Source organism: Rousettus aegyptiacus, unplaced genomic scaffold, assembly GCF_014176215.1.
Source record: "Rousettus aegyptiacus isolate mRouAeg1 unplaced genomic scaffold, mRouAeg1.p scaffold_m13_p_3, whole genome shotgun sequence".
NCBI classification, from domain to species: domain Eukaryota; kingdom Metazoa; phylum Chordata; class Mammalia; order Chiroptera; family Pteropodidae; genus Rousettus; species Rousettus aegyptiacus.
The window spans coordinates 1,173,138-1,199,635 of NW_023416306.1; the positions used below are offsets into that span (position 1 = coordinate 1,173,138).

The following is a 26,498-nucleotide window of genomic DNA, read 5'->3' on the forward strand; positions in this document are numbered from 1 at the left end:
TGCATCTGCGCACATGTCCGTGTGTGCACATGTATCTGTGCATGCATGTGCATGTCTGAGTGTGTGTCTGCATGTGTGTCTGTCCCTGTATATGTCATTGTGTCTCTGTGCGTGTGAGTGTGCATCTGTGCACATGTCCGTGTGTGCACGTGTGTCTGTGTGTGCATGTGTCTGCATGTGCACATTTCTTCTGCAAATGTGTGTATGTGTGCGTGTGAGTGTGCATCTGAGTGTGCATCTGTGCGCATGTCTGTGTGTGTGTGCACGTGTTAAAGGCTGGCCGCCACTTTCTGTCCCCGTCAGGGTCTCTGTGGCTGGGTCTGTGGTGACTGGGGCTGCTGTTGGCATTTGGTGAATGTGACCTGGGATTACGAAGTAAAACCTTGATGAATGATGCTTACTATGTGGTAACACTTACTAAAGAAAGTTCATGTTGGGGATCTAGTCCCCGGGACCCCTCATCATGCCCGCCTGGTTGTCTGCATTGATCCCCTGCCCTGGCGTCACTGAGTCTCACCAGATTAGTTGACTCATGTCGGTGCCAGTGACCAGCGCCAGCATCCCCTTCCTGCTCGCCCTGCTTTCTGGCGGCTTTGGCTAGTTCCGTCATTGGCGTCATCGGCGTCATCGGCGTCATTGGCCGGCATTCACTGAGCCTGGGCCTAGGCTGCAGTTTTACAGACAAAGCTGCACACAGTGGATTTTTTTTACTGTTTACTGAGGAGACTGAGGGTCGGAGAGGTCAGGCCATTTGGGGACCCAGGCCTGCCCCTTGCTGGCTGGTGGCAGACACCGTGGCTTTCACCATGAGCCCCTCGGAAGCCTGCGGACTGGTCTGACTGCGTAGAGCCGCCGACCGCCCCACCCCGGCCAGCATTCGGGATCCCCGGCACCGGCCGTGCGTTTTCTCTGTTTAAGATTCCGAGTTGGTTGGTGTTCACGCCTGGAGGAGAGGAGCAGCTCTGGTGAGGGAGCTGCTTGGGCCCCCACCCACCCGCCCCCGGCTCCAGAGCAAGGCGCCCCCAAGAGGCCCGGCTCCAAGCGCAGAATTAGGTACCTCATGCCTACGCCTCAGCCTGCACCCTGTTCTGCTGCGGCTTCCAGGGATGGGCACCAAGGGGGAGCATCTCGGTCCCCACGCCACCTGGGGAGGAGGTGGCATTGGGGTGCGGGAGCACCACCTCTACCCTAGTGACCTGTCAAACGCCCTGTGAACCCGTCATCATGGTGGTCTTTGGGAAACCATCCTGATTCTGTCCCTGAAAGGCACACTTTTGGCTCCTGAGAGCCAGGGCCCGGCTGGCCCGGCCTTGCCAACTTAGGGAGTGGCAGAGGCACCTCCAGGAGAACCCGTGCCCCGATTTGTGCCCAGTTTTCTCTGGGTGCCCAGGCAGTCCTGAGTCACCCAGATGTGGCACCAGCCCCCTGAGGGCTGCTGGGGTTGATGAGGAGCGCAGAGACCAAGAGGGTGGGGGCACCTGTGGGCGGGTCCTGCTACCCCTGTGACTCCTCACAGGGCCTGCTGCTGCCACGACCGCCTATGACGACAAGGAGGTTGGAGCTGCTGGGCGCGCCCCGGTCTGCGCCCGGACGCCCAGCCCAGCCCCCGTCTGCGGTGACCCGCACGAGCCTGCCAGCACACCCCTCCCGGCTTCCTGTGACCAGCAGGCCACCATCCAGTCTGCTATGGCCATCCTTCGAGAACTCCACCAGCAAATCCAGACAGGGCTAGAGCTGGCCCGAGACCGCCACGTTGGGGGCGGGCATGAGCACCGGCTGCAGGACCTTACGGGGAGGGGGCGCCGGGGCCCCTCCAGCAGCCCTCGGGCCACGCCTGCAGGGCCGTGCTCCTCCTGGGAGCGGGCTGGGGCCTTCCCCGCCAGGCCGCGCTGGAGCTCCTTGGCCCGGTGGGAGTCCTACCCGCAGAGGGCCTGGTCAGCCCAGGCCCGGGACCCCTCCTTCCAGAGGCCTGGGAGCCCCCATGAGAGGCCGACCCCCTTCCCTCTGCGGCCCTGGAGTGCCTCGGCCGGGCAGAGGACCCGGGCCACCTGTGAAGACTGGGGTGGCCCTGCCGGAGGATCATGGAACTCTCTGGAAAGGCGGAGCCCCCCCGCCCAGCGCCCCTGGAGCAGCGCCTGCTTCACGCAGAGGGCCGGCATCCCATGCAAGAGCAGAGGCTCCCTCCTGACTCTCTCCGGAGCAAAGCATAGCTGGCCGCGGCCTGCCCAGGCTGCCCCCCGGAACACCCCTGGGAAGGAGAACGAGACCCAGCGGCCGCCGCCCTGCCCGAAGCCCCGGGGCTTCCTGGGCCACCCCTACAGCTCCGAGTCGCTGCGGGAGTTCATGCGGCAGAAGGCGCGGGCACGGCGGCAGCAGGCCCTGGCAGAGAAGGCCGCCGCTCTGCAGGCCGTGGAGCTGCGCAGCCAGAGGCTGCGGGACGTGCACAGGAAGCAGCGGGAGGCCATGCTGGGCAAAGCCCCCTCTGGCAAGGTGGTCCCCAAGAAAGCTTTCCCCGTGGTCTCCCAGACGAACCCCGGCATCGTGACCTTCGTCCCACATTCTGCACAGTGTAAGGTACGTACCGCCCCTGCCGCCACTCCCCGGAGTCCCAGAGGCCTGCCGCGCTGGCTGTGCCTGGGCTGCGGAGAGACCCGGCGGTCTCTGTCCCAGCCCCTAAGGAGGTGGCCCCGGGGGGTCCAGCCTGAGACCCCCGGGGAGGCCGGGGCCAGTTCCGAGGCCGAGGGACTGTGTCGGGGTTCTTGCGGCCCTGGCCGGCGCTCTGACTGGGTCGTCCTCTGTATAGGGTCTGGAGGCCCCGGGGAGCCTGGGGTCGCCCGTGCCGCAGTGGAGCAAGGTGACTTCTGGCATGGTGCTGGGGGACCAGGAGGCCCCGGGCAGGTGCGTATGCAGGTGCAGGGCTGCTCAGAGCCTGCGGCTTTGCCCGGGTGACACCGCCACCTCACACAGGTTCCCCAGCTCGCAGCGCTCCCCGGCGCGTGGAGCACGCACGGTGGTGTGAGCTGGCACCTCCACCCCGTTCCAAAACGTTTCGTCGCCCAAAAGGAAAACCCGGCCCTGCTGTCCCCAGTCTGCTTTTCCTCTGTCCCCGACACTGCGCACGGCTGGAATCCTGTGCCCCGTGGCCTGTGGCGTCTGTCTTCTCTCTTGGGGCATGTGCCCCAGGTTCGTCCCCGTCCTAGCCTGTGTCAGGACTTCGCTCCCCCTCAGGGCCAGACAGTGTGCGCTGTGTGGACGCACCACAGCCGGCTCATCCGTGGGCAGCTGAGGGACGCCGAGGCCTCCCCCTTGGCCACTGTGACTGGTGCTGCTGTGGACCGTGTGAGCCCCGGGTCGACACCTGCGGGGGGGCGGGGCGCCCGGTCCCACAGTGACGCCACGCGCGACTCCGAGAGTGGCGCCACCTGTGTTCGGCGGTGGCCAGGCCGCTGTGCGCCCCACTGGCAGTGCGGGGTGTCAGCTTCTCCGTCCTCGCCCATGCTGTTCTGCTTCTGTTTTTGTCCCGTTTTCGCGGCCGTGCGTTCCAGTGTTGCCAGGGCAGCTGTCCCCAAGGCCTCTCCCCGCAGACGCAGGAGGCCGCGGTCTCTGCCCTGCTTCGCTGCACGCTTCCTGTTTCGCTTAGGAATTATGGTAAAATGCGCATAACGCATCTCCACCGGGTGCACGTGCGCAGCTCGGTGGCATCAGGCCGTGGTACTGTGTGCGGCCGTCACCACCGTCACCTCCATCCAGGACATTCTCGTCTTCCCAACTGGAACTCCGTCCCCGTTAAACTCTGACTCCCAGCCCCACCGCCCACTTCCTGTCTCTGTGGATCTGACCCCTCTGGGGACCTCCCGTGAGTGGGTCCCATGGGACGTGTCCTTCTGTGACTGGCTCGCTTCACTGAGCGCCGTGTCCTCCAGGTCCATCCACGCCGTGGCCGGTGTTGGGACTTCCTTCCTTTTAAGGCTGAGTGGCAGTCCGCCGTGCGGCTGGGCCCCGTCTGGTGGGTCCTGTCCTCTGGGTGGCCTCTGCGGTCCCTCCCGCCCCTGGGCTGCTGGGAATGAAGCCGCCAGGAGACCCCGCTCTCGTCCCCGCGGGGTGGCCCCGGGAACAGGGCTGCCGGTCACGTGGTGGCTCTGCGCCCACCTTTTCAGGTGTCTCCACGCGGTGTGCGTCTGGGCGGCAGCACCTCGCACCGCCGACGGGGCCCGGGGCCGCGACTGCTCTGCGTCCTCGCCGGCCCCGCTCGGCTCCTTTCAGCAGCGGCATCGCCGCGCTGCGAGGTGGCGTCTCGCCGTGGTTTTCTTTAGCATTTTCGTAACTGAGCAGCGATGTTTAGGCTCTCTTCGTGTGCTCATTGGCTGCCCCGTGTATACTTTTGGAGAATTGTTTATTCACGCTTTTTTTTTTTTTGATTGTTTTTTGTTGTAGTTAAGTTGTAAGTATTCTTTATGTGTTCTGGATTTCAACCCTTATGGGATGTAGAAGCGGCCCCCGACATCTGTGGCGCCAGGGACCGGGGCTCCTATGAGAATCTAGTGCCGGGTGACCTGAGGCGGAGCTGAGGCGGTGATGCTGGCGCTGGGGGCGACTGCGAATGCAGGCGAAGCTTCGCCGCTCGCCCGCCGCTCACCTGCTGCTGCTGTGTGGCCTGGTTCCCAACAGGCCACAGATTGGTACCGGCCTGCAGCCCAGGCCTGGGGAACCCCTGGGACAGGGTTTGTGACTATTTCCATAGGCTGCCTTTTCACCCTGTTGGCTGTGCCCATTGAGGGGTTCTGCTTTGTCTGTTTTTTCGTTGCCTGTGCTTTGGGCATCGTACCCAAGAACCCCGCACCAGCCGTCCTCGCTCTGTCTGGCAGCTGCGTGCGGTCACGTGGGTGCTCCGCGAGCAGCTGGCGGTCACCAGCAGACACGGAGCGGGCGTGAGTCTGTCACGGAAGCTGCCGCCGCGCTCTCCCCTGCGCACGTGTGGGTCCCGCTCACGCTGGAGACCGGAGACGGGGGGCGCAGGCCTGGCCCTCCGCGCCCTCTCCCGCTCGTGCCGCAGACGGGGGCGCAGGCCTGACCCTCCACGCCCTCTGCCCGCAGCTTCTGCCTGTGCCTGAACAGAGCCTTGAACCGTGCCGAGACCCTGGGCTCGGGAGCCCCCCAGGAAGGCTGGGACGCCGCCCCCCTGCTGACGTCGGCCGGCTCCTCCCAGGGCCCGCTATGGCTCCAGGACCAGGGCGTGCCCACGCATTCCCAGCGCCCGGGGCTGTGCGTCTACCTGGACCCCGAGGAGGCTGAGCGCCTGGGCACGCCGGGGCCCCTGCACTTCCGGTACAAGCATGCCCGGCTGCAGGCCCTGGAGACCATGGCCAACATCCTGAAGCAGCGCATCGACACCCTGACCGCCAAGCTGCTCCAGTCCGAGGCAGTGGACACCCTCGGGGACCTGGGCCTGGACCCCCCACCCTCGTGCCCCAGCCTCACGCCTGCAGCCCCAGCTTGCTCCGGAGCCTTGGTGCCTAATGGGGGCGGAGGGGCGCCCTGGGGCTTGGCAGACGCACGTGGGGGGACACTGCTCTCCCCCACCTGCCTGCTGGATGGCGAGACGCCCCTGTGGAGCTCTGCCTGGGAGCCGTGGCAGAGCGTGCGTCCAAGCAGCCCCCTCGCCAGCAAGCCCGCAGGTAAGGCCGCACCTGGGCCACGGGGCCACCAGCCCTGTGGGAGCCAAGGGGCCCGGAACCCTGCTGTCTCCATGCTCCTCGGTTCCTTCCCGGTGAAGGGAGATACGATGACAGTACTGCTGGTGGCGGTCAGGCCACTGGGGCGGTGATGTAGGCGGCAGTCCTGGAGCAGCGTTTTGTCGGCTGCAGCCGTTGTCACTCTCGTCTCTGGCCGGAGAAGGGGTGTGGCCCGGTCCTGAGGCTAATGTGCCCGACGCTGCCCTGCCCCGCTTCCTGAGGACAAGGACGGGCAAGAGAGCCGTTGGGCACCCGGGCGAGGCACTGAGGCCACGGTCCTCCTGCTGTGGGGCGGGCGCCCCTCCCTCGCTCCCCACGGGCCGGCAGCCCCTCCCCTTGGGCTGATGCCTGAGAGGTGAGGTCCTGGCTCTCTTTCTCCGAAGGTGTCATGGAGGATGGCTGTTTGGAGCTGGACAGGAGGCTGGCGAGAAACGTGGCCTCACCCCAAACCCTCAGCCCCTTCTCAGGGAGGTAAGCCGCGAGTGCCGTGTGTGTCGGGCCGTGTGGCCGCGGGGGCTGCCCCTCCTGGGCCCAGGGCACGGCTGCACTGGCCAAGCCCAGGAGTCGGGGTGCGTCCAGGTGACACCGACGTGGGCGGTCCTCCGCCCAGGCCCCGCGTCCACGTCTGCGTCCTCGGGGCGCCCGTCCCCGGACGCTGCGCCTTCTTGCGGCTTCCAGCCCCCGCACTGGCCGTGGTCTTCTCGGGGGGCCTGTTCACACGTGGCCCTTCTCCAGGGACGCTGGGTCCAGTAGCACACGGGGCGGGGCCGGGGCATCAGCGGTCCAATTGCTGTTCCTTGCTGTCCTCTCTGTCCTCTAGCCCATTCCCCCAGGAGCCAGTGCCCCTGCCCCGTGCCCCCACCTCCAGTCCTGACTCACCCACGGGGTGTCCTCCCTGCCCCGGCCTAGCCTCCGTGCAGGGAGCTGCTTCCTTGCCGGTGCGTGACCTTCCCCAAGCGGTTGACGTCTTCGGGGTTCCCAAACATGCTCGGCCCACTCCTGAAGGACTCCCCTCGCCACCCCAAGAGCCGTTCCTCCGGCCCCATCCCCCGCCCGCCTGTCCGGCGTCTCCTGACTCCAGAGCAGGTCCGGGGCCCTGTCCCGCCGTCCTCCATGGCCAGTGGCGCCCTCCCGTCCCCAGCCCCTCCCCGCCCCCAGCTCTCCCCGGCGTACCACACCGCCCCAGAAGTTCTCCGTCCAGCTTCGGTCTCTCTCACCTGTCTGCCCTCAGACCCAAGCGCCCTGGGCAGTGGCCCCCAGCGTGCTCCCAGGCGACCCTCCCTAGGTAGCCCTCTCCCTCATTCTCCGGGCCCCCACGCTTGACAGCTCAGAGCTGAGGGTATGGGGTCTCTGGAGGGGGACAGGCTGGTGGTTAGTCTCCAGGGGGTTAGCCTCGTCCATCGTCCACATCAGCCAGAGCCCACTTTCCGAAGCCCCATGCCCTCACCAGTGGGCAGTGAATCTCACTTTGCCCCCATCCCACCTGCAGCCCGGCCTCAGCCCCTCTGGTGGGACCGGACTGTTGCCACCAGTAGGGGGCAGCATTGGGCTTTCTTAGGCACACACCTGCTTTTTCTCCAGTTCTTTAGGAGGGCGGGGGGAATCCGAGGTGGACACCCTGTGTCTGTGAGTGCTGCTGCCCATGGCCAGCAGGGCCAAGCCCCAGGCCCAGGCGGTCTCAGAGTAGAGGGGCAGCCCCGCCAGGCGTTCCAGCCCGTGGCCCACCCTGCTGGCCGGCACCGCCCCTCCCCCACACCCCAGACCAGGCCTGGGCAGAGGCGGCAGGCGTCACAAGGTGTGTGCAGGCGCCCCGCGCCCTGGAGCATGGGGAGCAGGCCCGGGCTGTGCTTTCTGAAGCAGCAGCCTCTGCCCACCGCTTCGCGGGCTGCGGCCCTGCGGCCATGCCCCTGGTCATCTCAGCCACTGCCCTCGCCCAGGGACGAAAGCCACCGCCCTCTCCAAGGCCAGCTTGGGGTGGGCCCTCTGCCCCGTCTTTCCCCGCTGGGGCCACGGCATTCAGTGCAGGTGGGGGCCAGCTTATCACGGTCTAGTGAGGATGCTGGGTTGGGCCCCAGGATGCCCGTCCGCCCAGACATCTCTAGAAGGACGGGTAGGGTGGGGTTGGGGGCCCCTGGACCTCCCACAGCTTTTAGCATTCTGGGAGACTTGTTCTCACTTCCGTTTTAGAGATGGGGACTCTGAGGCTTGGAGAAGAGAGCTTTGCCCCCGTCACGAGCTCGTGGGAGAGCAGCTGAGGTCCAGGCGAGGGCCTAGGCTTGAGCCCACAGTCCCCCACTCCTCCCATGCCCTGTCCAGAGGCTCCCCGACAGTTCCTTGAGAGCTCGTCAGAAACGCGGGGCCCCGGCCCACCCAGCCCCACTGAATCCGATGCACTGGGGGTGGGCGGTGACCAGTGTTTTCACAAGTCCTCCAGGTGATTTGGGGCGCACTGGAGTCTGAGGACCACGGCCCTGGAAAGTCTAGACCAGTGGTCAGGGAGCCACAGCCCTGATCTTGCCCTTCTGCCCACCTTCCATTTGTAAATAAAGTTTCATTAGCACACACCCACTTCCGCGTAACGGGAGCGGCTGCTTGCCTGCTACTGCGGCCGGCCAAGCCCCGTCCTGTCCATAGAGGTGGAGATCGCGCAGCCCACGGGGTGTAAATATTTACTGTTTGGCTCTGTATGGGAAATGTTTGCTGACCTCGCTCTGAGTAATTGAGGGAACACTGGCTTATCGATGGTGTTCCTTTAAGGCTTTGAGGACATGGCTCCTCCCCGCCATCTCCTGATCTGCTGGGTGAGGCTGGCACTCTAAGTTCAGGGCTGGGGAGAAGGAGCGCGAGGGAGCCCAGGGCAGGCCCTGTGCTTACCTGCCCAGTCACGTGCCCCCTGGTCGTCCGGGACCCTCCGCTGCCCCCTCAGCATCTCTCAGCCCCAGGGCTGCCCCCTCTTCCTGGAACACTTGTCCATCCATCTTCCCTGCGAGACATGAGCTCTGGGGGCGGGGTCTGGGCGGTGGGCACCAGGCACATGGCAGGTGCTGGACAAATGTCTGTGAACGGCAGGACTCTGCGGGCTGCTGGAGGAGGGCCAAGTCACCCACGCCCAGTCTCTGCAGCCACAAGTACGGCCGGCATCTTTGGTCACTCAAGTGGGCCCTGGGTGGCTGTGTGCCGGGAGTGACAGCCAGGTTCCCTTCATAGGGACACGAAGTGAGGCCTCTGTGCACACTGCCGATCCCAGCTCGGCACACCAGGGCCGCTCTGATCCTGGCCCCAGCACCCTGGTGACCATGGAAGCCAAGCCTGCATGGGGGTGGCTGGTCCTCCCATGTCTGAGCACAGGGCCCCAAGCCCGGGACGCTGCGGGTGCCAGCGCCTCCACCCTGCTTCCCGGCCCTCATAGGCCTTTGGCCCTTGGGTCCCGCCTCGGACACCGTAAGGGACTGACAGCTCTGTCGGCCAAGGGAGCCCAGACCCCTCCCGCAAACTGCCCCCAGCTCCCGACGTTTGCGGTCCCACCCTCACCCGTGTGTTTGCATGTTCCCAGCTTGCCCGGGGTGCCAATCCCGCCGGACCCCACCTGCAGCTCCCTGTGGCTGGAGGAGATGCCATCGGCCAGAGGGGCGGGCCTGGTCACACCCTGGACCATGCAGAGCTGCGGTAAGGGCGAGGCTGCGGCCAGGCCTTGGGCCATCTGGGCGGGTGGCCGGGGAGGCCCACAGTGGACCCCCTCCACTGTCGGGCGCTGCGGCGAGGCCCTGCGGGTGTAGACGGAGCCTTTGCTGCGTGAGGACCGTCCACACTTCAGATCCCTTGCTACGTGGAGAGCATCCGCGCTTCAGTATTAAAGTGTTTCGGAGGCTTTTGGGACCCGGCTGCTTGCTCTGTGCGCTTGCCACGCCTGTTGTTACTGGTGTTTGCCCGAGGGGCCTGCAGCTCGTGTGCACCCCAGCCACCTGCCTCCCCCTGCTTGTACCTGCCCAGAGGTGGGGAGGTGGGGAGGTGGCATGGCACCTGGGGCAGGGGGTGGGCAGCCCCATCCGGAACCCCTAAACCCCTGGGATGGGGGCACACGCGGCCAGAGCCTGGGACAGAGAAGGGCTTCCTCCGAACACCCAGGGAGGACACCAGCAGTCACCAGTGGCCCAGAAACCGGGCGTCTGCATGGTGTGAGCTTCCTCACTGACTCACCCCCTCGAGGAATATTCAGTGGGCGGCCTGGGTGCCAGGCAAGGGCAGATGAGAACCGACGTCAGCAGCCCCTTCTGCAGAGCCGCTCCTCCACGCAGGCGCCTCTCGGCTGGGCCAGTCCTGGGAAAGCAGGGACCTGGCTGGAGGCTGCCCTGCCCCCGCTCGCTGTGAGGCCTCAGGGTCCCTGGGGGCCCATCAACACAGGCCAGTGCCTTCCAGAGAGGAGACAGGGCAGGGCTGCCGCACCCCCGAGACAGTCCCTCCTGGAGCCTCTGAGGTCTGGTCTGGGCATAGCTGCAGGCTGTTGTCCGGGCCCTGGTGGCTTCCACAGCTGAACATGGGTGGGGCAGTGCCCGGCCTTCTGGAAAAGACTTCCTGTCCCTGGCTCTGCCTGCAGGCTCCCTCTCCAGGAGGTGGGAGCAGGTTGGCGATGGCACAGAGCTCTCTGTCCCTCCTGAGCCCCCATTGGCCTGCTGCTCCCCTGGGCAGGGCAGGGCTGGGCCCACCTCTCTGTGCAGACTGGAATTCTCGAGGCCATAGGCAGCCCCCAGAAGTTGGTTGATATCCAGGCCGCTTCTGCCTTCCCTGGCTGAGAGCTGGATCTCAGGCAGCCAAGTTGTGAGTGCAACACAAAGTGCTTGCACTGGGCTTAGGTTAGACACCTCCTCCAGGAAGCCTCCCAGGTAACTCTCAGGCTGGGTCAGGTGCTGTCACTCACCCAGTCACATTCTGCTCTGTGGGTGTCAAACCCATGTTTGTGCTTCCATCTTCGTGGGCCACAAGGACATGAGCGTCTGGTTCCAATTTCAGCCCTGGTGCCTGGGGGAGCCCCTGCCGGGCGAGGGGTGCCTGGGGAATATTCGCTGAAAGCATGATTGAATCGCGTGTGCTGGGCCAGGCGCCTGTGTCCCATGGTGTCCCGTTGGTCTCACTGATCCCCGGGGACAGGTCCCGTCCTCACATCCACGTTTATGGAGGAGCAGCCCCCTCCCCAACCAGCAAGTGGGAGAGCGAGGATGCGAACTCGGCCCTGAGCTCGTCAGCTCCCGCTTTTGCGGTTGGAAGCAGCGTGGTCCGATAGAACTTTTTAGATTCGAACGTCAGGCGCTACTGTTCGAGAGAGCTTTCTGCCTCACGCCAGCCTCTCAGCCGGGGCCCCCCACAGGACGTACTAAGCAATGGCGTTGATGAAATCCTCTTGTCACATCCTCAGTCACCAGGCACTTTGGGGTGACGCATGGTGCTGGGGTCTTGGGGCTCCTTGCCAGTTGTCATTGGAGCACTTGGGGAGAGAGACCATTGTCATTCTCTGCTCAGTGGGGTCACTCGGGCAGGCTCTGGGGACTGGCAGGTGGTTGGCAGCTCATTCTCAGGTACGGCTTGCCTCCTGCTGAGTGACAGCTCGGGGGCACGCAGCCCCGTGTCTCCCTGCTGACCTGTCAGGGATGCTGGTGTTGGAGCTGGCCAGGAACTCCCTCTCCTCAGGTGGAGGGCTCAGGCCTCGGGCCTCTGGAGCTGTCAGGTACCTGGAGGAGGGTCAGTGGGAGCCCAAGCACGAGGGCTTGGTGGTGACCGGGCATTTCCTCTGACTTCAGCCTCTTTCAACGCCACAAAGGCATGAGAGGGTTTCCCCTTCTCAAGGGAACTTTGGCTCAGAACAGACGCCTTAGGCCAATTCCTGAAAGTGTCTTCACTCCCAGGGAGGAGGGGAGGCCCCACCATCGCCCCCTCAAATGCTCAGTGCACGCCGGGTGGCCACAGCCCTGCTGCTCGGCAGGCCTGGCCACCGTGGAGTTCCTCAGCTGCCGCGGAGATGCTGGGGAGGCGAGCGGCTGCTCCCTGGCGGCTCTGAGCAGGGGGCCCCGCTGCTCGGCCCTTGGAAGGCGCGCACAGCGGACTGTCGCTGTGGCCCGTGGGCACCAGCCGTGACCGACAGCTCCTGTCCGAGTCACCAGCAGGGCTCTGCTGTCCGCAGACAGGGCCCGAGCCCCCGCGGAGGCTCTGATCCGCTGGGGGTTTATTCCAGGTCACCCTGCGGATGCGTGCTGGGCAGGGGCCGTCTGGCGGCAGAGCTCGTGAGCTCGCGTTCCTGTCCCGTCATCTCTGCCAACCTGGGCCATCGCTCGGGGGAGAGCGTGGCCAGGGGTCAGGCAGAGCGAGCCCCGTCTGCCTCCTCCGGGGGTGGGGGTGGGGAAGGGGCTCTGGTGTGCTCAGTGACGGTGACGGCCCAGGCGGCACCCTGGGCTCCTCCCTACGTGCTGTCTCCCCGCAGGCCGGAGCACTGTGGCTGAGGGGGGAGCTCGGGGTGCCCCAGGCGCTCAGCGGTCCCTTCTCTGTGGTCTGTGCAGGTCAGCGGGCGCCTGGCAGGCTGCGGTCCGGGCACCTCGCCGACGTCCAGCAGCGGTCCCTGAGCTTCCTACAGTCCCTGAAGGTATGTCCTGCCCCTATTCTGTCAGGCGGCTGTAGCTCTTCAGGGGGAGGCTGGGTGGGGGGTGGGGAGCATCATGGTCACACAGGCCTGGGCCACCGGCCTTTCTGGTTCAGAGGGAGGCTCAGGGGGGCTGAGGGGAGCAGGTGGAGGGGCTGCAGGGAGCGGCCTGCCAAGAGGGGTGAGGGGACCCTCCTGGTCTCGAAGGTGGCACTGCCTGCTCTCTGGGCTGAGGGTTTGCTGGGAGCCATGGGGGTGGCTGTCTGAGCCCTGGAACCCTGAGGCTTGGGCTCCCCTGCAGCTGGACCAGCGGAGGCAGGGGCGGGCGCTGGCCCGCCTGCGGCAGCGCGCACACATGGAGGTCCGGGAGGCAGAGAAGGCTCTGGATGGGCTGCTCTTCCAACGGCAGCTGGAGGTCAGCTGGCCACGGCCCGAGCTCCCACACGTGCCTGCTCCCTCCCCAGGGCAGCGTGCTCTGCTGCTGGAGGCGCTCGTGGCCCATGTAAGGTGGTCGTGACCACCTTGCCAGGTGGGGCTGCCTGCCTTCGCAGAAGGTCAAGTGCAGGGGGCGCAGACTCACTGCCTCCTGGACCGTGGGCCTGTGCCCAGAGGACAGACGGGGGCCAGGCAGCAGGCCACATGTGAACACTTCCCCTTCTGTGTCCTGGGGGCTTCTGGCTGGGGTGACAGATGACCTTCCAAGCTTTCCATCTGCCCATGTCCTGGGCTTGTGGCACATGAGTCACAGGCCCTCCCCTGGAGCCCACGGGGCCACTGTGCCCAGGAAGGGAAGGGGCCTGCACCCCCAAGCCACCCCATCACTGGCAGTGCTGGCTGGCTGGGGTGCTGCAGGTGGTGCCCAGCTGGGGACCAGCAAGGTGAGGACCAGAGACGATGCCTGTGGGCCAGCTGGGTGTGACGAACCTTTGCAGACATGACCCTTCTGCTAGCCTTCAGTCTGGGGATGGTTGGAGGGGGGTGTACTCGGGCACACGTAGGAAGGCGTTCTCGGGAGTCGCCAGACGCAAGGGAGCATGTGGGCATGTGCGTGCATGTGTGCACACGTGTGGCTGTGTGTGTGCGCACATGCCTACAGGCGCCCTCAGGCCCACAGTGGGGCAGGCACACCTGGCTGGGGCTCCCTCTCTCTCCCCCTCTCCCCGGTTCCAGCATTGCACCTGCTAGGTCATCACAGCCGCAGAAGCTGGACACTGTGGTTCCCAGGCATCCTTGGCACAGCCGGCCCCAGCTGTCTGGCCCCGCACACCTCGGGAGCTCCAGCCCAGCCTTGCTGTGTCTGCCAGGCACCTGCCAGCCTTCCCTCACTCCTACCACGTACAGCCCTCCCTGGAGGGCAGGGCGGGGACAGAGAAGGGTTGCCCGTGTTGGGGATGGACAGACGGAGCCCTGAGGTTGGAGACTTGCCCGGCCTGCTGGCCGTGAGGCCGCCTGGTTCATGCTCCACGCACACTCCTGTCCTTGCAGAGGCTGATGGAGAAACACTCGACGCAAGCAAGGTCGGAAGCGGCTGGGGAGGTGGCGCGGCTGCAGGTGTGCGGGGACCTGCATCCCAGGACCTTCTGGAGCAGGGTGACAGCCAGACCATGGTGGGGCCCGAGACAGGGGCCCATGGTGGAAGAGGGTGGGGTGGGGGATCAGGAACGGGCATTGGCCCCGGTGCTGCTAGAGCTGTGAGTCCAGTGCTTCTACACCTGGCAGGTCACACCTGCCCCTGGGCAGAGATGCTGCCACGCCCTTGTGGGGCCCCCAGGAAGGACAAGAGAGTGAGGAAGGCAAGCCAGCTTCTGCAGGTGAGTGTCTCCCATCCGTGCCACACACCAGGGGCTTAACCCCAAGCTGGGGAGCAGGCAGAGCATGCTCCCTACATAGACCCAGTGGGGGAAACTGAGTCAGGCACACGTGAGAAAGGCCCAGGGATGGAGGGGCGTGGCCTGAGGCCGTGTGCTAGGGGCAGAACCAGGGTTTGAAACTCAGTCTGGTGCCAGGACTCTGTGGCTGACTCTCGGGCAGCACTGCCACACACGCGTAGGGCTGGGCATCCGCCGAGCCCGGGGTAATTGGGCCAAGACAGCAAGCGGACACAGCGGCCACCAGCCCCACCCCCACACACCTGGCGACTGTGAGGCCGGGCTACGTGTTCAGTTAGACGCTAGGCAATGCAGCCCGATGGCGGGACTGCCGTCCAGCCCTGTCTGCCCTGCTCCGGGACTGCGGGGCCCTCGGCTCCTCCAGCCCCGCTCCCGACAGACCTGCCCGGGGCCCTGGTTACCACCCATCTCGGCCCCTTGGGGAACAGGGACCCTCCGATATGCCCGCCCCGTCCCTCTGGGCAGTCTTACCTCACCTGCTTGGTGCTGGACCCTAAACGGGTCCCTCTGGGCCTCAGCCTCCCCTCCTGCGACAGGGGAGGAGCTGGACCGAGCCATCTCCGAGGCCCCTCTCCCCTATTCCGGTCTTCTGCATGGTCAGGGGCTTCACACAGAACTTCGCGTTAGTCAATTCCTTGACGTGGCCCCGTGAAGTGTGAAGCTGTGTGCGTGTGGGGAACGTCAGACACCCCCACACCCTGCCCCTGCGGGGCCCCTGCTGTGGAACAGCCCCCAACCCATGACCCAGCCACAGCTTTGTCCTCAGAGTCCACGCAGGGAGGGAGGCCAGACCGAACCTCCTCCCAGCTGCCGCTGGCCGGGCTCCACCCTTGGGACAGCCTCACCCACCAGGTACTGGGAGATGACCCTTAGTGGGCAGGGCATAGGACCGGGGTCCCGGGGAGGCACTGGCAGCCAACAGTGGCCCCAAATTCTCCCTCAGGTGCCAGGCCTGCCTCTCGTACAGCCTGAACCCAGGGGGTCTCCTGGGTGGGTCCTGGGCTGGGGGAGGCTCTCTCTGCCCCCGGGCATCACCCACCCTTCCACCCGACATCAGCCCAAGCTCCTTCCTTCCACCCTGGGGGACAGGCGAGGGCAGACATTTCCACAGGCTGTTTCAGGCAGGGCTGGCCCCGCTGTCCAGAAAGCACACTGCAGTGTGGCCTGGCCTATCCCACATCCTCTGGAGCACAAACGAGTGTCCGGACTGGATCCGGGCTGGGCACACGGACAAGATGAGGAGGACCCCGCCTGGGCCTGCGAGCTCGTAGCTGGGAGGTGGGGCACAATATGGGTATGAGTGAGAGGGCAGTCCAGGAAGGCTTCCTGGAGCCAGCGGCCTCCTTCCCCTGGGCTGGGCACTGCTCCCATTGGGAGAGGCTGGCCCTGGCAGAGGCCTAGAAGTGAGGCCCGGCCAGTCTGCTCTGCCGTAGTGGAGCCGGGCCGGGACCCAGGGTGCAACACCCGGAGCTTCCTGCCGCTTCCCCCCGCAGATGCTGGAGCAGAGTCTGCGGGAGGAGGAGCTGCGTGCACAGCACCAGGCCGCGCTGCTGCGCCTGCGCCAGAAGGCGCTCGAGGAGAAGATGCGGGCGGAGCGCGCGTGGCTGAACTGGCTGAAGCTTCAGCGGAGGTGAGCGCATGCGTGCAGCGCGGACCGCCCCCCCCTCCGGGTCCCGCCCCGGCCTTGACGTCAGTCGGGCGGGACAAAGACAAATTATGGGCCCAAATAGTGATGCATCAGAAAAATAGGTGAGGCAGTAAAGTCCTGAGAAGACAAACACGTCAGTTTAAAACCGCTCGCGGTTGCACGTCTCGGCCACAAGCTCTGCCATCTTCCGGTGCGTCTGGCCGGCACAGGGAGCCCCGCACAGGGCTGTTTGAACGGCATTCGTAGTAAACTGCACCCACTTTGTAACCTGGTGTTCACTTAAAAGTCAAGAAAATCCTTCCGCGTCGCTACGTAACTGTTGCAACCTACGGGGGCGCCCGGGGCGGGGAGACCGAACGGCGCCCTAACCAGCGCCCGGGGCCTGTGCCTTCCGGTCCTCCCGCCTGTGTCCTTAGAGCCCAGCATCCAGACGTCAGCTCCATAAAGTCAGTTCCCAGAAGTGGAGTCGCCGTGCCAGCCAGAAAGCATTGAGCTTCGTGATAATGCCACACTGGCTTCCAAAGGGGTTATTCGAGCTGTGATTCTCAGGGCAGGCCCTGGCGGTCCAGTCATGCCCCGCCCCCTCCCCAGAGGACCCTCAGGCTGGGCTGGGGCGCCAGGGTGGGAGGTGCTGCGGGGCGTGAGGGGGTGGAAAGAGTGACAGGTATGGCCACGCCGCCCACACGTACACATGGCTTCCTCCTGGTGCCTTGCTGCGGGAAGGGGGCATCCCAGGCCCACCTGGCCAGCCAAGGCTGGTCGTGTCTGTGGTTGACTCGCGCCTGTGGACAGGAGGCCGACCATCCTGCCACCCCACCTCCCCCCCAGGTGTCTGGGCAGCGCGCGGAGTGGTGCTGTGCTGGTGGCTTTGGAGAAGCAGCAGCAGACGGCCCTCAGCGACCTTGAGCAGGAGCCGGTGAGGCCGCTTCGCCAGGGGGTGGGCAGGTGGCATTCACCGATGGAGCCATGTGACCATCCCGCACCCCAGCTAGAGAATTCCTGAGCCCTCACCGCTCTCCGGGGCTGCTCTAGATGGCCTGTCTGGACCAGGGAGGTCGGGGGGCAGATGTGGGGCATCCCGGGAAAGGGGGGCGACAGGAGAGCCAGGAAAACGCAAGCGGGGTCTCGGAGGGCGCCCACTTCCCACGCGGCGGGGTCTCGGAGGGCGCCCACTTCCCACGCGGCGGGGTCTCGGAGGGCGCCCACTTCCCACTTGGCGGGGTCTCGGAGGGTGCCCACTTCCCACGCGGCGGGGTCTCGGAGGGCGCCCACTTCCTACTTGGCGGGGTCTCGGAGGGCGCCCACTTCCCACGTGGTGGGGTCTCGGAGGGCGCCCACTTCCCACGCGGCAGAGCTTCTGGCCGAGACGTGCGAGGGTGGCTGCCGCGGGCTCCCCGTCCTGAGAGCAAGCCCTTGCTGCACGGCCTGGCGCTGGCCAGGGGCAGGGACCGTGCCCCGAACCTGGCGTCCGGTGTCGTAGGCGGGCACTGTGACGAAGCCGGGGTCAGGGCCAGCTCCGCTGAGCCTTGGTTTCCTCCTCCGGGCTGTGAAGGCTGCCGCCTCCCAGGGTGGGTGAGCAGAGACCTGCGTGTGGGCAGGGCGGCGCTGCCACAGGGTGTGCCGCTGCAGGGAGCCCAGGACGGTGGGGACAGCTTAAGGCAGGGATGAGCTCCAGAGGTGGGGGCAGTGCCCGGACCTGGAGAGGGCGGGCTGTGTGGGGAGGGCAGAGGCTCACCCAGCCCGTCCCAGCCCTGCTCTGGGGGGCCCCAGGGAGGAGCACCCAACCTTCTCACCTGCCTCCCGCTGGAGCTTCCTGAAGCTAAGCCCAAGGGGAGCCGAAGTGCCCGGGGCCCTGCTGTCTGAGCAGCCCGAGAAGGGCAGGGACATCTGGAGGGGCAGGGGGGCCCCCCGCAGTGCTGGCCCCCGGCTGCCCCCTGCGCCCCGTTCATCGGTGCGTTTCTCTTCCACGTGTGCCTCCGTGCGGGTGGGGCTGTGGCTGTTTCCTCCTCCGCCTGGTTCAGAGGGGAACCCGATGCTTGTGGAACAGCCACCTGTGCCGGCCCCAGGACGGCACGGCTCCTGCAGCACCCCTGGGACGCCCTTTCTGTGCAGAGGGCCCTGGCCCGCCGGCAGCAAGAGCTTCAGACGCGGACCCTGCTGCCTTGGGTGGCCTCTCGCACCGGGGCTGGAGGCTCAGGCCGTGGCCAGGAAACACCTGTGGGAATGAATGTGCAGGTCCCTTGTGAAAACACCTGTGATCCAGGGTGGACAGGGGCTCTGGTAGGGTACGGACAGAGGGCAGGCGGGGCAGCCACCTGCTGGGGGGCCAAGGAGGTGCCCAGGAGGATGGGGCGGGCCTGGCCTGGGGAGGAGCCAGGCCCCAGTGCCGCTGGAGGGGCCCTGAGGCAGAAGGAAGCATGGGGCCTCGGGCTCCTCAGAGAGGCCAGTCCTTTGGGGGACTCCAAGCAGCAAGGGCCTCCTTGGTCTGGCTCCCCATCCCTTCCTGCTATCACACAAAGGACAGTGTGGCTGTGGGGCGGCCGTCCCCAGCTCGAGGGTCTCCTCTGTGAGTTGAGGTTGCTGACGGTCTCACCTGGCAGGTAAGGATGGAATGACCCGGGCTTCGCGAAGTCCCTGGTGCAAGTTAGCAGTCACTGTGGGATGACCACCAGCAGGGTGTGCCCCAGCCAGTCTGCAGCGGGGGCACCCAGGGCTGCCTGGTTCTCGACGCAGTGGGGTGCGGCCCGTTGTCTGCACCCACCGGGGACTGTTAGCACTGGACGCAGGGCTCTGCTGAGGAGAAGCCCACCCGTCTCAGCCGGGGCCCGCTGGTGGGAGCATGCCGTCCGCCACGCCGTTGGCCGCCCTGCCGCAGCTGCTGCCACGTGACGCCTGCCACCAGCTCTCCGAAGAGGACGTGGACCCGAGGTGTCACAGCAGCTCACCCTGTGCTGTTTCTCATAGAGTTCCAGCCCTGAAGTCGAGACCGCCCGGGAGGGGGGCCCTGAGGCAAGCCAGCGGCCCGAGGGGCGGGCACAGGGCTCCTCCTGTCCCCCGACGCCGCGCGGGCCTGGCAGCCCTGCCAGCGAGTGCCCCCGGGAGCGCCCTGAGTGTCCGCGAGCCCCGTGGTGAGTCCTCGCTGGCGGCCCTGGCTGGCGCTGCCGCTCACAGCCTCTCCTGTGCCGGTGGCCGGCACACTGCCAGGCCTGCCAAGGGGTGGGGGGGCTCCAGGAGCATCGAGGGGACCCTGCTCCAGCTCCTGGCCCACGGGGGGTGGGCAGGCGCCGCTGGCCAGGGCGGGGCCGAGCTGAGGTGTCCTCTCTGAGCCTGTTTCCACATCTGTTAAACGGGGACAGGCTGCCCCTGGCCGGGCTGCGGTGGGCGCAGTGAGGCAGAGTGGCCAGACCTGGCTTGAGGGCCACGGTGCTGTGCGCGTGGCCAGCCAGCGGGGGGCGCCCCCACTCCGAGGCTCGGCCTCCCTCCCAGGCCTGGCGCGGAGCCGCTGCCCTCGGTGTGCAGCAAGCAGGCCTCTCTGCTGGGACAGCAGGGCCTTGGCCAGGCCGCATCACCTCGGGGGGTGGGGGGGGAGGCGAGGGTGTCCACGGAGCAGAGCAGAGCCACTGACCCAGGGCCTTGCTGTGGGGTGGAGGAGCCCAGCTGCTTTTCCCATCGGGAGCTCCTGGACGGCCTGGCCCGGAAACGCCTCTTCCCTTCCGGCCCAGTTAAAATGGCCCTCCGTACCCAGAGGCCCCTGCTCCTCTGAGCCCAGTCCCCAGAGCTGGCCACGTGCAGACTAGCCGCCGTATCTGCCGGAAGCAGCAGGCCGGGGTGGGATGAGGAAGCAGGAGCAGCCCCCTCCCCAGGGAGGGGCTCGCCCCCCAGAAGCAGCCCTCGCAGGGGCCCCTGCCCTCCCTCGGGGCCCCAGTGTGGCCCTTCCAGTGGCATTCCCCACCCCCCCGGAAAGACGGCCATCGCCCACTCGGCAGGGGTTGGGGGGGCCATGAGCTCCACTGGCCCCCCCCATGCCCCACGGGCATTTTCTAAGCAAACTTCACCTGGACCGGTCTGTAATTCACGACGCCGTGCACTGCCAGGCCCAGGTCCCTGAAAGGTTCCGGGCTGACTGCCCTCCTGGGACCCGCTTGCATACATGGCTGGGCGGGCGGGCGGGCGGGTGTTAGCCAGGCCTGGACCCGGGGCGGGGGCCGTGCGGGGCGAGGTGTCTGCCCGTCACACACGGTGACCCGTAGTCGCCGCTGCAAGGGTAGAAAGCAGGGAAGCCACAGAGCAGGAGCGACTCACGCTGAACGTTTTGCTGGAGGTCGCGGCACAGACCGGCAGGTGTCAGGTGTCCTCCTTTGGTCAAGTGCAGCCCGGGGGGGCTCCCAGCGGGGTGCTTGGTGAGCTCGTCCTGCGGCCCCCACTCCCTCACCCAGCCTCCAGGTGCTGCGTCTACTGGCCTGAGACCCCGGGTGCAGGAGGCTTTGAGGGGCCCTCGGAGGGCTGCAGGGTGGGGCTCCGGGCATAGCCCCCCTGCTCTGTCCCCAGCAGTGGTGCTCCAGGGTCTGGGGGCGCCCTGTATCGGGGCCACACGTACCCACCAGGTCGTGCCCAGCTGGGTCAGGGCTCCAGGCCCCTGTCTCCTCCTCCCAGACCTCTGAGGACAGCTCTCTGACCCCACCCCTGTCCACACCCCAGACATGAGTGTGGATCCTGGGGAGATGCTCTGGGTCACCCTGCAGGGGCAGCCAGGTGGGCCCAGCTGCAGCAGGTGCCTGGGAGACAGGACGGGAGCACGCAGAGCTGCATCTGGGAAGCAGCAGAATGTTCTAGAGCAGGCCGGCCTGCAAGCGTTGTCCTTAGAGCTGGAGGAGTCAGGGTGCCTGCCGGCTTGCCCCCCGGCTGCCTCCTTGAGCCTTGGATGGAGCCATTTCTTGTTGGCCATCAGTGCCCCTGGCAGGGCAGCGGGTCTGGGCACGTGGCATGCAGGCCACCGATCTGCCGTGCCTCCTGGGGCTCCGTGGGCCCAGCTGGCGCACACGCCGCCACCCCGCAGAAGCCGCAATGAGCACATGCTCCGCCCCGCTCTGCCGGCAGACGGTCATCTCGCTCCCGCCACAGCCGCGCACCGCGTCCCGCACCGGCCACAGCCCTGCAGTGACCCCGTGTGGGAGCAGCAAGTCCTGCTTGGGAAGCTGCTGGGTGGGCGGGGGCCAGGGCCTGTCTTCCTTCAGCCACGTGCTGGCCGCTCGGCCCCTGACCACAGCCGTCCCCTGGCTGTGCTGCGCGTTGCTCCACTTGCGGTCAGTCAGGGCTGGACACGGAGGGCGAGGCCCGGGAAGGCTGCCACCCCCCACCCCCCGCACTACCTTGCAGCCATCTCACCGGGCAGCAGGATGGGACATCCCCCAGGGCACCTTCGGCTGCAGACGGTCACCTTCAGCCTCCGAGGCCAGCATGGGAAGAGGACGTGCCCGCGGCTGATGGCCGGCCTGGCGCCCGGGGCCAGCCGCTGGAGGGCAGCCGCAACAGGGATCAAGGTAGCCAGGCTGGGCAGTGGCAGTGGGACCTGGAGGGCCGCCGGTGGGACAGGTCTTTGTCGATGGGACGAGGGCAGCGTGGAGGGTCCGGGCCGGCGCGGGCTCTACCCGACCAGACAGTCCGCTGAGGACACGGCTCACAGCGGCCCCCATCACGGTCGCCGGGAAGCCTAGGGTCCCTCGTGACCCACGACGCCGCAGCCTTCACCAAGGGCCACGGACAAGAGGCCGCCCAAACCTGGGCTTTAGCCAAATGGCTCCAGGGCCCTCAGGGTGGTGGCCTTAGGACCGCCACAGCCCCCGAGTCTTGGTGTCCCAACACTTGCAAGGTCCAGGGTGGGATGCAGGTGCGGGGACGCGGGGACATGTGGATGACGGACGGCTGTGCCACAGCCCCCCGTCCCCCCCGCCCCCCTGTACCCCCGTCCCCCCTCGTCCCCCCCTTGTCCCCCTTCGTCCCCCTTGTCCCCCCTCGCCCCCACCCTGCTGATCTTCCACCTTGTCTGTGGCAACCTCGACAAGGTCCAGGCCTGCCCCGCCCCGCCCCACCCGGCAGGAGCAGGTAACATTTCTCTGTCCTCACTGGAGCCGGACAGGCAGCACACAGCCTGCGGTTTCGAGTTCTCAGGTTTTTGTCACGTGGCTTCAGAGTCCCTGGATGCCGCGTCTGCTGTGCCCTGTGTCCTGCGCCTGTCGCACTGACGTTCCCTTTGCCTCCCAGCGGACCCCCAGGCCAAGCCCAGCCCCCCGCCAGCAGACGGGGAGACCCCGGCCCTGACGGAAAGCCAGGCCTGCAGTTTCCAGGCCTGGAGCTGGCACTCGGGGGACAGCGTGGACCCCTGCGGCCCCCAGGAAGCCAGCGTGAGTCGGGGCCCGGCCTCGCGCTTTGCAGGCCGAGCGGGACCTGGCCTCGCTCCATCAGCCCTGACGCGTGGCTTTGGGGGGTGAGCTCGTGCCTCGGACGAGGCGCAGACGGGACGGCCCCTTTGGCGTTTCTCAGGAGGGTCCATCTGCCGGCGGGTCTTCGGAGTCTGTTGGGGGGAGCGGTGTCTGGTGCATGGGGATCTTCAGGGCCCCTGGAGGGACGTGGTCTCTGTTCCTTACTGTGGTCACGGAGCGCAGGGGCTTCCTCCACAGCGGAGGGACATGGGCGTGGACGGCGGGTGGCCGCCCTGACTGTTTCCCCACCGTGTCCGAGCAGGTGTCCAGCAGCGCGAGCCGAGCTGGGGCAGCACCGGGGCCAGGTGCTGCCGGCAGCCCCGACAGGAAGCCCCCAGAGATGGAAAGCTGCAGGTCAGGGGAGCAGCGGGGCAGCCCCTGGGCGTGCTGCCTGGGCCTGTGGGGCCCTCGGGCAGGAGTCGGGGTCTGGGGCGTGGGGACGGTGCCCCTGTGCTCTTGCTGGGACCCCATGAGTGAGCCCAAGAGTCACGGGAGGAAGCAAGAGGGGCTCCTCCAGGCAGCACGTGCCCCTCAGGTGACAACCCCCCAGCCACCCGCTGCAGTGGGGACTGAGGCAGACCCCTCAAGGATAGGGCCCCCAAGGACAGCACCCACACCCACAGACCCCTGCGCCCTCGTGGTCAGCTCTCAAGGGAGGAGTCGGAGGCCTCCTTTGGAGGTCCCTCCTGGGGGCACCCCGATTTCTCCATCGTGTGCTCGCAGGACAGGGACCCGTTGGCAAGACGACGCCTGCGCCCTCTTCCCTTGGCAGGAAGCTGCCCGGCCTACGGCCTGTCCAGGTGATGCCTCCCGTCCCCGGGCCCCTGGCCCACTGGGTCCCCACTTAAGTGTCATCCTAAATCAGAGCCCGGCTTCTCCCACAGCTGGGTGGGGGCCACTCGCTCCCCGCCCCCACATCCTGGGGCCCTGAGCCGTCCACCCAGACGTGGCTTGGTTCTGTGCAGGGGTGGCGGGGGCTGGGCCACCCGTGTGGGGTCAGAGCGTCTGCCGTGGATGTTTCTTCTGCCTCTGCCGGGGTTTTCCGGTTCCGATCCCCTAGCTGAGGGGCCGAGGAGTGCGGGCTGCAGGTGTCTCAGCTCAGGGACCCTGCTGGGACTGCAGGTGTGAGACTCACGTCGCCCCCACCTTCCCCTCTCTGCAGCTCCTGCAGCAGCTGAGGAGGCCGTGCCCCCTACCCCGCAGCAGGGCAGCCCCCTGCCCCAGCTCCTGGCCCCCGCGGCCCCGGGCTCCCTGTCCGTGTCCGCCCCCGGGACCTGCTCAGCGTCCTCAGCGGGGTCCCGCGCCCCCTCCTCCATGAGCAGCCTGTCCTGTCCTTCCCTCCCGGAGTTCCAGAAGGTGTCCGCTATCCTGGTGCAGCTGTCTGAGAGCTCCGGCTCCCTGTCGGACTGGGAGGCGGGGGACAGCCCCGACGCAGAGCTGCCCAGGCCCCGGGCATCCTCCCTGCGAGGCGCCTGGGAGAGGCCAGAGGGTAGCAGGGCCAGTCCCCTGCCCGGCCTGTCTGCTGTGTCGGGAGGCCCAGAGTCAGCGGTGCCAGGCCTCCAGCAGGCGGGCTGGCAGCTGCCTCTCGGGGATGTCCCCACCTCCAGGTCCGTGTCAGAAGTGTCCAGCGGGGTGTGGGACGAGGAGGGCCTGCCGGACCCCGGAGCTGGCGCCCAGCCAGCCTCGGGGCGCCCCTCGCCTGCAGGAGGCTCCTCTGACCTGTCCAAGGGCAAAGCACCTCTCCTAGCATGTCCAGCCTCGGGCCCTGGAGAGGGGCAGGAAGCTTCTGGAACCAGTGGGAGCATGACCACTGGATCAGACGTAGGGAAGTCCACGCGGACGTCCCCTGAGGCTGCCTACGTGGCATCCACACCCGAAACCTCTTTCTCCAGTGATGTGGACCTGTCCCTGTCCTTTCCCTCAGCGTCCTTGGCATCCGAAGGGGCAGAGTTCGGGGAAGGAGGAGGGACCAGGCCTCCGCCGGCCTCAGCTGGCCACCCGAGGGCATCCTGGGGTGCCGACCTGGGTCCAGCAAGTAACAGGAAGCCCCCACAGGCCTTGCCTGTGAGCCTGCAGGCTCCTCCCGGGGACCCCAGTGGGCTGGCCACGCTGACATCTGAGAGCCAGGGGTATGGGTGTGGAGGGGGCAGAGCCCCCGCTTTCTGGGAGGGAGCGTGCCCCCCTCTGGCTGGCGGTGTCCTGCCTGAGGTCCTGTTGCATGGGGTGCTGTCCTATGGCAGTGCCGACCTCCCGTCCTGCACCCACAGGGACACTCAAGCCCCGCCTCCCCCTGCCCCACCCCCGGCAGAGAGTGGGGCCAGCCCCAGCCCCACCTCAGAGGACTTCCCTTCCCCGCCGGAAGACGTCATGTCTCCTGGGGGCTCTCTGGGCCCCCCCGAGGAGGACACCTCCGTCGACACTGGCCAGATGCCCTCCTCGCCCCAGGAGGCGTCACCTGAAGCATCATCTGGGCCCCGCCTGGGGGACGAACTGGGTGACTCGAGTTCTGTTGGGGGGGACCAGGCTGTCGGGGGCCTGTGGTCTGAGCCTGCCAGCTGGCTAGGGCCCCCCTCGTGTGTGGGGGGCCTCCCAAGGCTGCAGTCCCCAGCTCTGTCCACAGCGGCCTGTGTGGCTGCGGAAGGTCTGACCACACAGCTGATGGCTGATGACTCAGGACTGCCCAGCACTGGGTGGGGGGACCGAGCTCCTGCTCTGGACGTGGGCCCCTGCGCTGAGCTCCCCGGTGCGCGGAGGACACAGGTGGTGGATGTGGTCTCCACCCAGCTGACCAGCAGGATCCTGTGTGACTCCCTAGCCGTGCTCTCAGCACTGGCCCGGCCAGGCAGCCAGTGACCGGGGTCTGGCGGCTGCCAGCCATGTCCCCAGGCCTCACTCATTGGCCACCGGGCTGGGCAGTCTTGGCAGAAGACAGCACTTCTGCGAAGAGAGTGGCCTGGGGACAGGGACGCACAGACATCCATGACATCATGTGACCAGGCATATGTGGTCCTGTGCGTGAGGCTTCGGGAGGCCTGGACCTCCCTGGGGCGGGGCTGCCACTCAGAACGGGCCAAAGCAAATGGGCTCTCTGCGTTTTTCTGGACGTCGAGTCCCCTGCTTCCACCAGGCTCTCGAGCCCCCCGACCCAGACGCTGAGAGGCAAGAGCACAGACGTGTGTGTGTTGGGGGGGGGGGGCGGCGTCCAAAGGCTGCTGGCCAGGGCAGGTGTGGGGTCCTGGACACTGAGGAGCGGGAGGGCTGCATGGCAGGGGGGCGGGGGTGGGGTCACAGCACAGGGGAAGGGAGCGGCTTTGGGGAGATGGGGAGCAGGGGGCTGGGGGTCACACCTGCCCACTCGTGCCCCAGCTCTGCCCAGAAGTCGTTAGTGGAGATGTCGCCACGTGTTTGGCTCCGGGGGGCCAAGGGCCTGCACCCCTTCCCCGTGCCCAGCCAGTGCCTTGCGGCTAGATGACGGGCGTGGGCATCTTCTGTGTTGCATTGCACAGTTCAGAGGTCGTGGCAGCTTGAGGGCCGAAGGGTATTTGGCCCGCCTCCTGTCAACCTTCGGGCCTGTCCCTGGGTGGGTGGGCCAAGGCGGGCCAAGGCCTCCTGAACATGCCCTAGACCAGAGCCCGTTTCCGCCGATGTCTGTTATCAGTCTGGCCCTCTGACTCAGCAAGGCCCCGGAGCTGGTTCCATAGGTGACTGTGGTCCTGCACAGCACGCAGGCCATCCAGCCTCCTGGTCACAGGTGCCTGCTGGTCTCAGAGTCGATGCTGGGGGCGCCTAGGAGCTCACGTAGACTCAGCATAAAGAAGCTGCTTTGTGGGAAAAGAAATCAAACAAGATGGGCTATGAGATGGAGACCAGCTGGGGGCCAGCTCAGTAGAGCAGCCTTGGTTCACATAAGGGCCAGGGCAGCTGACCTTCATGTTACCTTCACGGACCTGAAGGGTGGGCCACCGCCACAATGACCTCCACCCATGGGAGCCACCACACGAGCCACCAAAGGGCCCTGACCAGGTGCCTGCAACCCGCCCCAGAGCAGGGCTGGGGCCGGAGCCAGCGCCCCGACTCGGACACCGGCGGACACTCGTGTCCTGTCTGCCGGCCCCAGAATTTCAC

The 26,498-nt window shown here is 66.8% G+C and overlaps 2 protein-coding genes across 2 annotated transcripts in view; both read left to right on the plus strand.

The window, feature by feature from the left end:
• Window positions 1–1,214, plus strand: part of LOC107514895 (coiled-coil domain-containing protein 187-like) — a 14,953-nt gene extending 13,739 nt beyond the window's left edge. Inside the window, exon 8 of the mRNA XM_016153097.2 lies at window positions 919–1,214. Within this exon, the coding sequence (XP_016008583.2) occupies window positions 919–1,214 (296 nt within the window). The remainder of the gene's footprint in view (window positions 1–918) is intronic.
• LOC107514872 lies at window positions 1,001–25,566 on the plus strand. Its single transcript, XM_016153042.2, has 18 exons — window positions 1,001–1,053; window positions 1,517–2,574; window positions 2,804–2,898; window positions 5,095–5,675; window positions 6,116–6,203; window positions 9,286–9,398; window positions 12,278–12,360; window positions 13,843–13,964; window positions 14,077–14,168; window positions 15,013–15,098; window positions 15,740–15,876; window positions 16,723–16,810; window positions 18,859–19,022; window positions 21,271–21,434; window positions 22,156–22,295; window positions 22,636–22,727; window positions 23,097–23,173; window positions 23,536–25,566. The coding sequence occupies exons 2-18, from the start codon at window positions 1,687–1,689 to the stop codon at window positions 25,224–25,226; spliced, it is 4,701 nt and encodes a 1,566-aa protein (XP_016008528.2). The 5' UTR covers window positions 1,001–1,053; window positions 1,517–1,686; the 3' UTR covers window positions 25,227–25,566.
• The last annotated feature ends 932 nt before the right edge of the window (window positions 25,567–26,498 follow it).

Coding starts and splice junctions, on each gene's coding strand:
- LOC107514872 (XM_016153042.2), top strand. CDS start 1,687: ATGGCCATCCTTCGAGAACTCCACCAGCAAATCCAGACAGGGCTAGAG. Junction 15,099..15,739: donor GGGACAGCCTCACCCACCAG/GTACTGGGAGAT, acceptor TTCCCCCCGCAG/ATGCTGGAGCAGAGTCTGCG. Junction 21,435..22,155: donor CAGCCGCAACAGGGATCAAG/GTAGCCAGGCTG, acceptor TTTGCCTCCCAG/CGGACCCCCAGGCCAAGCCC.